The sequence below is a fragment of the Gallinula chloropus genome (assembly GCF_964237585.1).
Source record: "Gallinula chloropus genome assembly, chromosome: 2".
NCBI lineage: Eukaryota > Metazoa > Chordata > Aves > Gruiformes > Rallidae > Gallinula > Gallinula chloropus.
In genome coordinates, this window is record NC_140086.1 from 121936560 (window position 1) to 121949165 (window position 12606).

A 12606-nucleotide genomic window follows, 5' to 3' on the forward strand; every position below is an offset into this window, starting at 1 on the left:
TTCCTGTTTCCAACTGGCATAGGAAAAAAGAAAAAAATGCCCATTTTTTTCTGCCACGCTATGGCTTTATGTCTAATCCCACCAGAATTTACACTCTCTACTATTTTTCTTCTTCAGATTTCACACCTACAATATAAAGACTACATTTTAAACTCCTGAAATTTCATTTTCTCATTTAGCAATGCTAGTATTTTTTTTCCCCTCAGTGTTTTAAGGGACACCCTTTAAAAAAGTGATTTAGATTCACTCTGAGACCCTGGTGCCCATCTAAACATGCTGCAAGACTCCATGATACCTTCAGGCATTTTAGCCTCCAGCTGTTCCTTTTGCTTCCCCTCCGCCCCCCCTCCCCCCCCACCCCCTTTTTTTTGGTTTTCCTCACAATTTTCCACTATCAAACTGAAAAACACTGTGGCGGATTTTCTGCATGGTATCCCTTTGGTAAACCAGGATTCTCATCCTTCCTCCATGGGAACACCAGAAGCTGCCCCCCCGCCCATTCCTTTCTGTTTGTGCTCAGCCCCTGACAGTTATGGCAGCTGCGGAGTAAAATCTTGCTAGTGAACATCACGTACACCAATGGTGAAGGTATCTGTGCCCAACTCTGTACAGAACAGATTAAAACTAAGAACAGGATAGAAGTAGGAGCCTAAATACAGGCAGCCCGAAATGCACCATCACGTATCTTACCCAAACTAGAAAATCAGCAGAGAAAAATTGGCATTAGCTTTAAGAAAATAACATGAAAAGAATTATCCTTTACTCTATAGAAACAAAACCTGGGATTTAAAAAAAAAAAAATCAGTATTGTGAAATTAATCTCATTAATTGCCTAAGCTCTACTTTACCTGAAGCATCTTAATGGAGAGGAAAAAAATCCCCTCACTGTGGTGTGCAATTCCCACTTTATTTGCTGTCATATACGATCTCCTGGGAATATGGAAAAATCTATTTCATTATATTTATCTTTTAAGGTATCACAGCTACAAATTTACTCATTTTTAACCAAAATTGGTTTTGTAAGTAACTCCTTGAACATTATGCAATCAAAATGCAAAAAGTTTTTGCCTTTGACAGCATAGGACAGTGCGTAGGCTTTTCTACAGACAGCAGTTTTGGACAGAAAGATGTAAACATGATGAAAACAAGTGTCTTACTATGCTGAAGGTTTTCTCTTTCCCTTCAGTTTCTTTTCAATGAAACAGGAGAGGTAGCTCAAATATTTGAGCTGTCAGGAATACCAGCGCTGTCAAATCCACACAGCTGAGAAACAGTGATTTAATTCATTTTGCTCATCAGCTAAATTCAGCCTGATGAGTTTGCAGCTATTGGTTGTCAGAGCATTGCCTCGATTCTCAGATTTTAAACAGAGATTTCAGTACTGGCTTTAAAAGAAGACAGGAAAAGTTTTGCAGAGAGAGATGTTTGACAGGAAATCAATCAAAAGAAAATTCAGCAGACCTGGAGAACTGATATGAAGCCATCTTTCCAGAGCCTTCCTACAGGAGTTCTTCCTAACTTGGCTTCAACTGGTTTTGCTTGGGATTTATACATGTAAAGTCAGAAGCTCAGCTAGGGCAAAACTGTACTAGCTCCAGACCCAATCCCACAGATCAAGTAACAAAGTGGAAAAATAGAAAAACTAAAGGTAAGTTGTTGATAGCTTTGTCAGTCAGTTTTGGGGAGAGAAGGGTTCTGTTGGGTTTTGTTTTTCTTTAAAAATGCTGCTTGAAAGCAAATTTTAGAATCTTGCGAATTTTAGAATCTTAGGAAGCCCTGCCTGAAGCTCATGGGAAGCAGCAAGTGGGTGCAAGATGAAAACCCACCACACTTCCCCACTTACCTCTCTTCAATGTCCTGCAACGCAGCTCTTTCATGTTTGCTTCTCCCCAGTACTGCCAAAACACCCTCTGGGGTCTGAACCAGGCATCAACCCTTTACACCCACAGTCAGCGTACTCTGCTCTCCTCACACTGCATCCCTCTTCCATCATGATGAGCTGCCCCAAAAATGGGCTATGAGCTCTTCACCTTGCACCCCAGGGAGAGAAGTGCCCTTCAGGGACTCTCGACTCCCGGACCTCTCACTGCCCACTTCATCATTGTTCCTCTCTTCTACCTTGTGGGCACTGACCAAACCAAGTGTGCTTTGGCACTGGACAGGTTTCTGATCAATAAATTACTCTGTTTTACATGGTTCAAATTTAAGCTTTTATTTGGTTTTTAAATTAAAAAAATAAATTTCATTATTAAATAGTGGAATGGGTCTAAACTAATGTTTACATATTAATTCACTTGCTTTAGGATACCACCAGAGAAATAATTAACATACACCACCCGGACAAAACTTTCTGTTAGAAAGCTCAACAGTGGCATAATTCAGTTAAACAGAAAAATAACCCCAAAAGTCTTAATGTTTACAATGAACGTTAGAAGTAAACCTCTGGTTGTAGTGCCATCCAAACCTAGTTTCCATCACAAAGGCAGTCAGTGGAGTCAGAATACTATACCACAGTGCTAATGTCATCGGCTTCATCTGGTTTCTTTTGCCTGCTTGGCAGGGATTTCAAGTACTCAAGGTGCCTCCTTGCATCCTCCTGGTTTTGCCGGACGTAATAAACCACGTATGAGATCACCATGGTGAACCAGCCAAACATGGTGACCAGCATGGCGTAGTCGGTAGTTTTTTTAGGAAGGTTGCAGAGGTCAGCATCATTGGCAGCGTTGAGGAATGGTCTCCCGGCGTGTTCATCCAGCACGGAAGTCTTGCAGATGACGTTGTTGGCCGTCTCGTGGTTGGAGGCCATGCTCCTCAACACCTGCTGCAGCGTGCAGTCACAGTGCCAGGGATTGTTTGCAATTCTGGCTCTGGCCTTTAAGTTGTTGAAAGCGTTCTTGTGCACGCTTTGAATCCGGTTGTCAGACAAATCCAGAGTCTGCAAGGTTTCTGCCACCCCTTTAAAGGCATGTTCGTCTATAAATTCAATCCCATTTTTTGATAAATTGAGGACTCTCAGTTGGTGCAAGTCCTTAAAAATTTCATTGGGGATCGACGTTATCTGATTGGAGTCCAAATAAAGTAAGACTGTTTCTGGGGGAAGATCTCTGGGTATTTCCTTGAGGTTTGCATTGCTACAGCTGACATTCAGACCTCCGGAGTGAGAACAGAGGCAGCCTTTCGGGCACATACTGGCAGAATGAAAGCACAGTATCATGAGGACAAAACTTTGGAGGAGCAGACACATGGAGAGGGAACGAGTTAACCACAGGTCTACCAAATGCATGCTGGGGTGTCAGCATAATCACACGACCATTTCTCATTCAGCCAACAGTGGTGGGAAAAGGAGCGGCAAAGCTGAAACGCGGCTTCATTGTTTTCGGTGGGATTACTTAAAGCTGACTAACATGTGGGCCTCCTCATGGTCAATACTCTTCTTAGAAGCACACCTACGGAAAGGAAGGAGAAAAGGTTCCTTATAACGTAAACTCCAATCCCAACTTTGCTTTCATCAAAAACCCAGAAATGCAGTGAAGTCAAATTGAAATGCAACACTAAATAAATTATCTGTTATCCTATCAGAGCGCCAGAGGATTTATTTAGGTAACTCCTGTTAGCATTTAGTAGTTTAGTACATAAATCCCCAGGACATTTTTAAGAGGACAGACTACATTTACTACAAATTGAACAGGTTTGGGCTTTAATACTTATTAGAGGAGGCACTGATTTGTTTTCATCGCAGACTTTTCTAAAACAGCTATAAAACTAAATTACATTTTCCCTTGCTGAAGTAGAAGATGCACTAATAGGAGCCAAGAGTTGCATCTCCAGCAACAGTGACAGGCGAGTGAGGAATCTGTGATGGTTAATGTGAACTTATCTCAAAATAATCTATGCTATTTTAAGTCCAGATCAAAGTACTTCAGCAAGAAAACATATCGAGAAACAAAAATGAAGTAAATGAAATGCTTCTGCAAGACACCACAGACATCTACCATCTCCTTGTTTGTCTCTCCCTCCTTCTCCTCCGCTTTTAGACTGCTGGATTTCCTGTACCTCCCAGCATTTTGTGAGGTGCTGCTGTGAGACACACAGAATTCATTTCTGCTTCCAGTTTTCTTGAAAACTTTAACATAAAGAAATGGAACGATTGCAAAAAAGCCTCACACGCCCCCACAAACCAAACAAACCCCACAAACCTGTGCACAAGCAAAAACAACCCCAAAAATCCTACTCATGGCACGTAATTTGCTAACAGAACATAGGAAAAATATTCTTCTGCTTCTCCTCTCTCAAGTTGGCTAAAACCCAGGAAATATCGAGAAGCTTTTCCATTTCCTTCTTTAATTGGAGCACAAATACATACAGAAGTCTGAAATGCTGACCTATAAGGTTTCAAAGACAACCTCATTTATTTTTTCCCACATTATGGTAAACTATGAATTTCTACCCACAACAGGTCCATTCGTTTTCACGTACGTGCTCTCTGTCTTTGCGGCAGTTTGGATATTTGCAGCCTTCAGGTTGTATTTACATATAAATGAATTTTTTTTCCCCCAAACCCAGAGCGTTGTCCACCAAACAAAATTCCTGCAGGGAGGATACGTGTGATTCTACAGGAAAAGGAAGAAATTTCATTACAACCGCTTTTGCCTGCAGAACTCACATAGTAGCTGCAGTTCCTGGCACATCATGGGAATATGGATCAGATGTGTCATGCAGTACTTCAAACCCATAGCTCAAACTTTATGTAACCCTTTTGCTGAGGCTTCATATGTCAGTAACCCCACAGAAAAACCAAACCAAACCACCAAAACTAACCAACCCAAACCCACCTCAATAGCATGCGCACTGTGTGTGTCCATTGGAGTAAACACAGCTTAGGAATGGCATAGGCCCTGCAGCTACTGCAGACAGTAATGTTAACACTGCCCAGGCAGCCAGAAGGGCCAACCGTACCCTGGGGTGCATCAAGCATGGCACAGCCAGCAGGTCCAGGGACGTGATTGTCCCACTCCACACTGCGCTGGTGCAGCCTCACCTCGAGTACTGGGTGCAGTTTTGGGCACCACAGTACAAGAGGGACACAAAACTACTGAAGAGTGTCCAGAGGAGGGGAACGAGGATGGTGAAGGGTCTGGAAGGGAAGTCTTATGAAGAGAGGTCCCTTGCATTGTTCAACCTGAAGGAGGCTGAGGGGAGACCTCATCGCTGTCTATGGCTTCCTGATGAGGGGAAGCAAAGGGGCAGACGCCAACCTCCTCTCTTTGGTGACCAGTGACAGAACCTGAAGTAATGGTACGAAGCTGTGACAGGGGATATTTAGGTTGGATGTTAGAAAGAGGTTCTTTACTGAGAGGGTGGTCAGGCACTGGAACAGGGCCCCCAGGGAAGTGGTCACAGCACTGAGCTTGACTGGGTTCAAGAAGCATCTGGATGATGCCCTCAGTCCCATGCTCTGACTTTGCTGGTCTTGTGTGGAGCCAGGAGTTGGATTTGATCCCTATAGGTCCCTTCCAACTCAGGATATTTTATGATTGTATGTTCACCACTACTCCTTCAACTTATATATTCATTGAGAGATTATCCAAGAACCTTAAGTTTACACCTGGACTCCATAAAACTTCTATTCCAAACTTAAATAGAAAGGAAATTGTTAGCAATGAGAAGTGTTTGGAAATGCAAAACTAGTAAGAAGGGAAGTAAGCAGAGCATAAAAAGCTCAACCAATGGAGTCCTGCAGCCTGTTGTACTGGGTACATCTTCACCTTTTCTCCCTGTAGCTCTTTAGTCAATGGAGTACCTGGTCTTCAAACCAGATAGAAATCTGCTACAGGAGACAAGTTACAGAAGTTGTTTTTTCCCAGCCTGCCCAAAAGCGCTAAGTACTTGCTAAAATGTGCAGCCCATTCGGAGGCCAAGCTGGAGCTGGCAGCTGCTCCCCTGGCAACTCCGAGCTGGCAATCTGCTCCCCTCTCCTGCAGCCCTGGGTGCTGAGGAAAGAAGGCCCGTCCCCTCAAAAAGCAGCCACCAATTTTCTTTTCCTGTTGATGCACATTTATGTGTCTCACTACTATGAGACAAAAAGAGTAGATGAGTAGTCCAGCTCATGATCACAGAATGAGCATCACCTACTACTTGTATACAGTGGCTTCCCACCAATGATACAGGGGTCCTAATGCAGGATGGACTAGGGTGATGCAGTCTCAGATTCTTATTTCTGTAGAAATAATAAAATCATACTGTTTTCACCAGAGTGTGATGATTAAGTATCATATTTGCTTTATCAAAGGCTAAAATCCCTGCCAACCTGGAATGGCACCATGGATCCTGCTGAGTCTTACACAGCACAGCTATGCCACCAAAGACCATGTGTCAAAAGGCTCCAAGCACCAAAGACAACATGGAACGCCTTCATCCCACTGAAGACAAATATAGCTCTTGTTCTTTAATGTATTAATGTGTTTGGAGTGGAAGAAATAGGATCATTACAGACTAAGCAGGAAAGTGTTTAATGAAGCAATGCCTCTTCAGAAGAGATAACTAAGTGAATGGATAAAGAGGGAGAAAAACACAGTGTTTTAAGTTGTTAGAAAGAGCAAATACAAGTTTAAACCCATAATTAACAACCCAGTCAACAAAACTTAGCTGAGCAGGAATGAAGCTCAGCAAATTCTCAGTAAATTAACTGGAAGCATCAGTCAGGGGAAACAGAGCTTTTTTCACTTCCAGAATATCTCATCCAAAGGATACCTCAGGTTTGGGTTTCATCAACAAACTCCTCACATCCTAGGTAACTGCATCAGGAAAAAAAGAGGACTAAGATCTGCTTGTTTGTAGTGCCAATAGGAATATTTTTTGCTTCTTGAGCATCTATCTGATTTAGTTTGATTGGAACACAAGAAATAAAGAAGGATGTAATAAAGTTGGAATAAGGAGAAGAGATACATACCAGACAGAAACACTAAAGACAACAGAGAAAGAGATGGAAGAGACAGAATTAAAGTAAGTATATACATTAATTGGAAAACTGAAAATTTAGAAAAAAATCATTAAAAGGTAAGTGAAGGCACAGGGAAATGCCAGTGATACTAGAAGCACGGGTAACAGCATGGTATATAAAGGCTTTCCATGTACATTTCTACACAGAAAACCTAATGTTCAAGTCAAACAATGCAACGTGATAAAACTACAGAGAGAAGAGCACACTAAAGAATTCTTTACTGTCTTGCAATTTGCACTGGTTTTCAAGCTTACCTCTTCTCATGCTCCCCCAAGACCATTCACTCAGTACAAACATCCAACAACTCAGGAAAACGTACACATCCTTAAATCCTCAGGGAAACCACATTTGCCTTTAATACACAGTGAGCTTTCCACCGAGCTTCTGGTGTCAGGTACTTGGAGATGTTTGCCTTTCCAGCCATTGCACCTGAATGCATCACTACTAGATTAGTTATTTGATTAACTCCTCCCCACAAGAATTCAGTGTGATAAAGAAGCATTAGTGCTTCCAAATATCCACCTGGAAAAAAGGGCCTGCAACTTAGCCAAGTCATGCAGAAGGCCCACGATAAGACTATTTTCAGTATGAATTTATGCTGTTGTGTCCTATACAGGAGTATAGGAAATCCTACAACCATCACACAGAACAGTAAAGAGGTGACCCTGTCAAATAGACAGAGAGGTTTTGTTGTTTAGGACAATGCTAAAACAGCAAAAGATGCATTAAAAATAATCATATACATGTATATATAAAGAGAGAGAGTTAAAGATGTCTGACAACAGAAGAGAAGAAGGTGCTATGGCATCAAGCTGCAGCTGAAGCACAGCCTCCTCCTGACCACAAGGAGGCACATTTCTTCCTACCACGTCCCTGTCCTTATCCAATACATAGTGTTCCCCCTCTTTTCCCCTTCCCATTCAGGGGCTAATGGGCTGAACAGAATTATCTGATGGATAACTAACTCATCAGGCATCTGCCATCTTGCAATCCAATGCCAAGAACTGGAGAGTGAAGAACTGTCAATGGGCAGAGTATAGTCCCAGCTGTACAAGAAGGTATTTTCCCCCTGGTTAAGTTCAGAGATTGCAGGGGATTACAAAACCAAGGCACAAAAAGAGTTGCAAAACAACCCCCAAAACACAGAATCATAGCATGGTTTGGGTCAGACGATGGATAGAAGTATGCAAGGTGCCCAGAAGCTGAAGAGGGACTGCAGTGGTGTCCCAATGGATGAGTGATCCTAAGAGCAACTGCAGTAGCACAAGGATCCTGGGGGAAGCAGGGAGGGCACAGGAGCTTGTGGCATTTGAGGCACATGAAAATGAGAGCACAGCTGTCAGGCACCTACAGATTTTTATGTGGCTTCTAGGGTCAGAAAGTCTGGCTACAAAGGGTTTTCACTGCTCAGGTTTGCTTGCTTACACCAAGTGATATTTCTATCTCATGCAGGATCATCTGTGAAGATTCCACAAGCTAAATTACCTCTTCACTGGCATTTGAGCAAGTACACCATCATCTTGTCATGTGCAAAGAGAGCTGCATAGCACACATATGTCACTGTGAAGGAAATTCAGTGATAGCAACTCCATTTTCCCTATAAATAATGTAAGGTACTAGAATAACGTCTCTTCTCGTCTTCAAAGCTGGATTTCCTGATAAAAAAGCTCGCATCGTTACTCAATTTTTCAGTGTCAAAAGGGTCACAGCTAACTAGAGATGCTTGGTATCTGCACACCCAGTTTGTACTTACTGAAGGTACTATGATTACAGAGGAATTTCTTGTTACTGCAGCTTATGTGCTTGAACAAGGAAGCAAGAACGGTAAGAAACAAAAGGAAGAAGCCAACAGATCAACCACAGGGGGTGGCCTGTTGGCTGCATCATGATTGCATTCAATCTGTCTGGTCTGTCACTTTTTAACCACCAGAAAAATTGGAAAGAATTATGTACAACCCAAGAATGTGTGTGGATCGACGTAGGGTCTGGTGCACAATTCACCTGCCCAGACACACCACGCTTCGCATCACGTACAGCTGGAAAACTTCAATGATCTTGCTATTAACTTTAGGCACTGTATCTGGAGAAGCCCTCATGTGCAAACAGATCCCAAATGGCACCAGACAGCTCCACATTCCTTGTGATCACAGCAGAGGCTATCACAAACATCACCGTTTTTCCAGTTAATACCAAAGGTGACATTACGAGCAACTGTTGGCCATCCTCACTGGAGACACACTACATATGTGAAGGTGCCTCCTGTCTTCCTCAAGTACAGCCCATGAGACGCAGGCATAAACTGCTCATACATGTGTGTACAGCTCTACAATGTTCAAATGAAACTCAGCTCCCAGCAAGCTTTCAAGAGATCCTCCCCCAAAAAACCAGTTCAACTTCTCAAGCACAGCCCTAAGTAAACTCCTACCCTTCACAATAAAAAACCTTCTTGTGTGCCAACATTGAAAGTCTGATACAGAATTAGAAAACCCCAAGAAATAAAGATTCCTATGGGGCTCTTTTTTTAGACATCCTTTAGAGTATACTTGCACTTTGAATAACTATTAGTTTTTTATAACTAAAAATCCATTAAAAGGGAACACTGCAAAAAAGATCATTGTTTTATCTGACTTCCAAAAAATTACTGAGATGTTTTACAGTTCTGAGCGACCTGACATTATTAGAACATTTTTCCCTCTTTAAGACATTGACTACGCTGGTATATAGAAAAGATACTCATTGATAAATCTAGTCTTCTATTCTCTATTAAAGTAAGTCTTAACTTTTTCATAATGAATACTTTTTTTAAATCCCATTTGGCAAATTACCCACTGCAACAGAAAGTACTCCTCTTTAATAGCTTGTCTTCCTTGAACCCTTTTTCCTGTAATGCAGTCTGTTTGTTACAGTGCACACAGACCCGTCCTGCTCTCCACAGCTACACAGAGCTATATTTTATGTCCTTAAACCCCTTTTTTTGGCCATTGTCATAAAACACCACATACTCATTTATCTCTAAAAATACTGCCTTGCAATTAATATTGAAAAGAGAGTCACAGCTGGAGTCTAAAGGCTAAATTTCACGAGCAATTAGCATATTTATGAAGTATCAAAAAAATTTATGAAGAAGATATCCATGGGAAGAATTATTTCTATGCATGCTATACTTAGTCTTAGACTACCAGTTAGTACAGACCTTCCAGTAAGCTACTGGTTGGGTTGCCCTGTACGTTTGCATGTGTGTTTGAAAGCAGCTGAGCCTCTGGAGGCCAGCAGAACCTGCACACATTGGGGGAAAAAAGCCCTCCATGAAATCCTGCCTGGCTCATCCATCACCTGTGGGCTGAGTCTGACCACAAGTGTTTAAAAACACAAGACTGTTGTAAAAACACTGAGCCTCCTTCTTCTACGTCTTACTGTAAACCTGTTCCAGGATTTAAATGATGGCTCAAAAGCAACACAATCAAAATAACAGTAATTATTAAAAAAAAAAAAAAGCTGAAAAATTAAAGAAATGTATTTTTGTTCATTTCCCCATTGACATACAATAAAACTGCACCACAGCAACTTGACCGACTGGGTACCAAGCTGGAAAGCGAGGGTATCTGTGAGCTGGAGCTGAGCAGGAGCAGCAGGACCCAAAGGAGAACAACAGCATCCGCTTCTGATCTCTGCGCTGTCTGCTCGCCACAGACAAACAGATTTCAGGGGTACCAAGCGCATTCCTCCAGGCAGGCACCACAACCCCTTAAAACACCACCACCTGTGTCCCGTCAGCAGGGAAGTCATCGTGACACACCGCGACTAAGGGCAATCTCACTAGCTGCATGGGTGGACTCCGAGTTGGGCAACTCAACCCTCTCTGTGGCTCCGCGGTACCGTCAGGATATTCCATTTAACAGGTGAAACAAGAATCTAGTCTCAGGACAACCTCTGTCTATCACGCTTCTCTCCCAGGCACTCCTCAAGCGCGGTGCGGCTGCCTCACAGCACAGCTACCTCGAAGGCAGGCAGCTAAAATGCTACAACGCGCCAAAGCAGAGAGAGAGGGGCCAGAGGCTGCTTTGCAAGGGGCCAGCGATTTAAACTCCCAGATGAAAGCCTCCGACGGTAGAAGATTTTCAGGATCTCAGAACGCAGCAAGAAGAAATCCTAAAGCAGCAAGGAGAGAAATTAATAGAAGCCAGCAGCAAATGAGGTGGGAAAAAGGGGGTGCGAAAGATCACTGATTCAATGAATAATTGAAATGTCATGATTAATCAGTGCGAGCCTGAACTCCAATTACATAATGGATTCATTATCTAATGAAACACCAAATGTACTCAAATGCTAAAATTCTCCCCTAAGACAGGGGACATTTTGTTCCCAAAACCCTTCCGGTATAGACATCTTTCTAACATGGCAAACCACTTCCAGCTGCAGAAGCAAGCGGTGTAGGTAAAAGTTTAGAGATCCTAAGCTACAAATACCTTCCCTTAACAGCCACAGATTAATAAAATGGTTGAGGAGAGACAAATGAACATTTTTAAACTATAATTACTTTCTGATTGTGAGATCACTGGATGTATCAACTCCTTATTACAGATTAACAGCTTGCTTAATTATACTGTGTGGGCAAATGAATCAGCACTTTAAGACTGATGGGTTGGGTTCATGTTAAAAAATTTGACTCTTCTCCCTTTTCACGTCAAGTCAATAATTATTTTGTAACTTTCAGCTGATAAACAATTATGTGAAGCTTAGCAGATACAATAACCGATTAATGACAGAAAAATATCACACATTATCTCCTATTTTTCCTATGATGCTTTGCTCTTGGAAGTCTTCTGTGGAAACACATTTCCTGGAATGAAATTTGATATGCTTCATGGAAATTAAAGAAAATACTGTTGACGATGCTCTTATACCTTTGTCTCTCAACCCCTAACGAAGGCTGAATAACTTGCTTTTTACGTTATGTTCAGTACTACGTACTTTTCCCAGTCATCCCATGTATCTGCTTCATACGACTTAGACTAGAAAAGGCGTCCGTCCATCCCTTCCCCAAGGAATATACCCTGCTGGGAAACATTGACAAGATTTTGTATGTATATCTGTGCCATTTGAAAAGGAAAAAAGCCCATTACGTACACTTACAGCACATATGTAGTGGGAATATGAAGTTAAAATGAAAGGCACAATATATATAAGATAAAGGTCACAGAATCATAGAATCTCCTGAGTTGGAAGGGACCCATAATGATCAGCAAGTCCAACTCCTGTCTCCACACGTGACCAGACAAGTCAGAGCATGTGACTTGCAACAATTTGTCTTGACAGCCTATAGAAGAATGACCAAAGGCTCATGATGCCATGATGCTCAGCAAACATGTCTGCAGGATGGATTTTGTTACCACTATAAACGAACATGAAGAACCACTTTAAAGACACTCAAGGAAAATGCTCCAATACAGATAAATGACCGTCTGTAAAGACTCCTCCAAAGCCATATCATTTGATTCTAGATTAATTATTAGTGTGCATTAGAGACAAAAACATTTTTAGAGTTTGGGATTATATTCTACCGAGTCTCAGTCACACTTTCTGAGATAACATCAACAACCATTTGG

The 12606-nt window shown here is 42.0% G+C and overlaps 1 protein-coding gene across 1 annotated transcript; it reads right to left on the reverse strand.

Annotated features, from left to right (window-relative positions):
- Positions 1-2196: 2196 nt before the first annotated feature.
- On the reverse strand, positions 2197-3283 carry LRRC3B (leucine rich repeat containing 3B; the record flags this gene model as incomplete). Its single annotated transcript, XM_084280120.1, has 1 exon — positions 2197-3283. The coding sequence occupies one exon, from the start codon at positions 3281-3283 to the stop codon at positions 2504-2506; it is 780 nt and encodes a 259-aa protein (XP_084136246.1). The 3' UTR covers positions 2197-2503.
- Positions 3284-12606: the final 9323 nt, after the last annotated feature.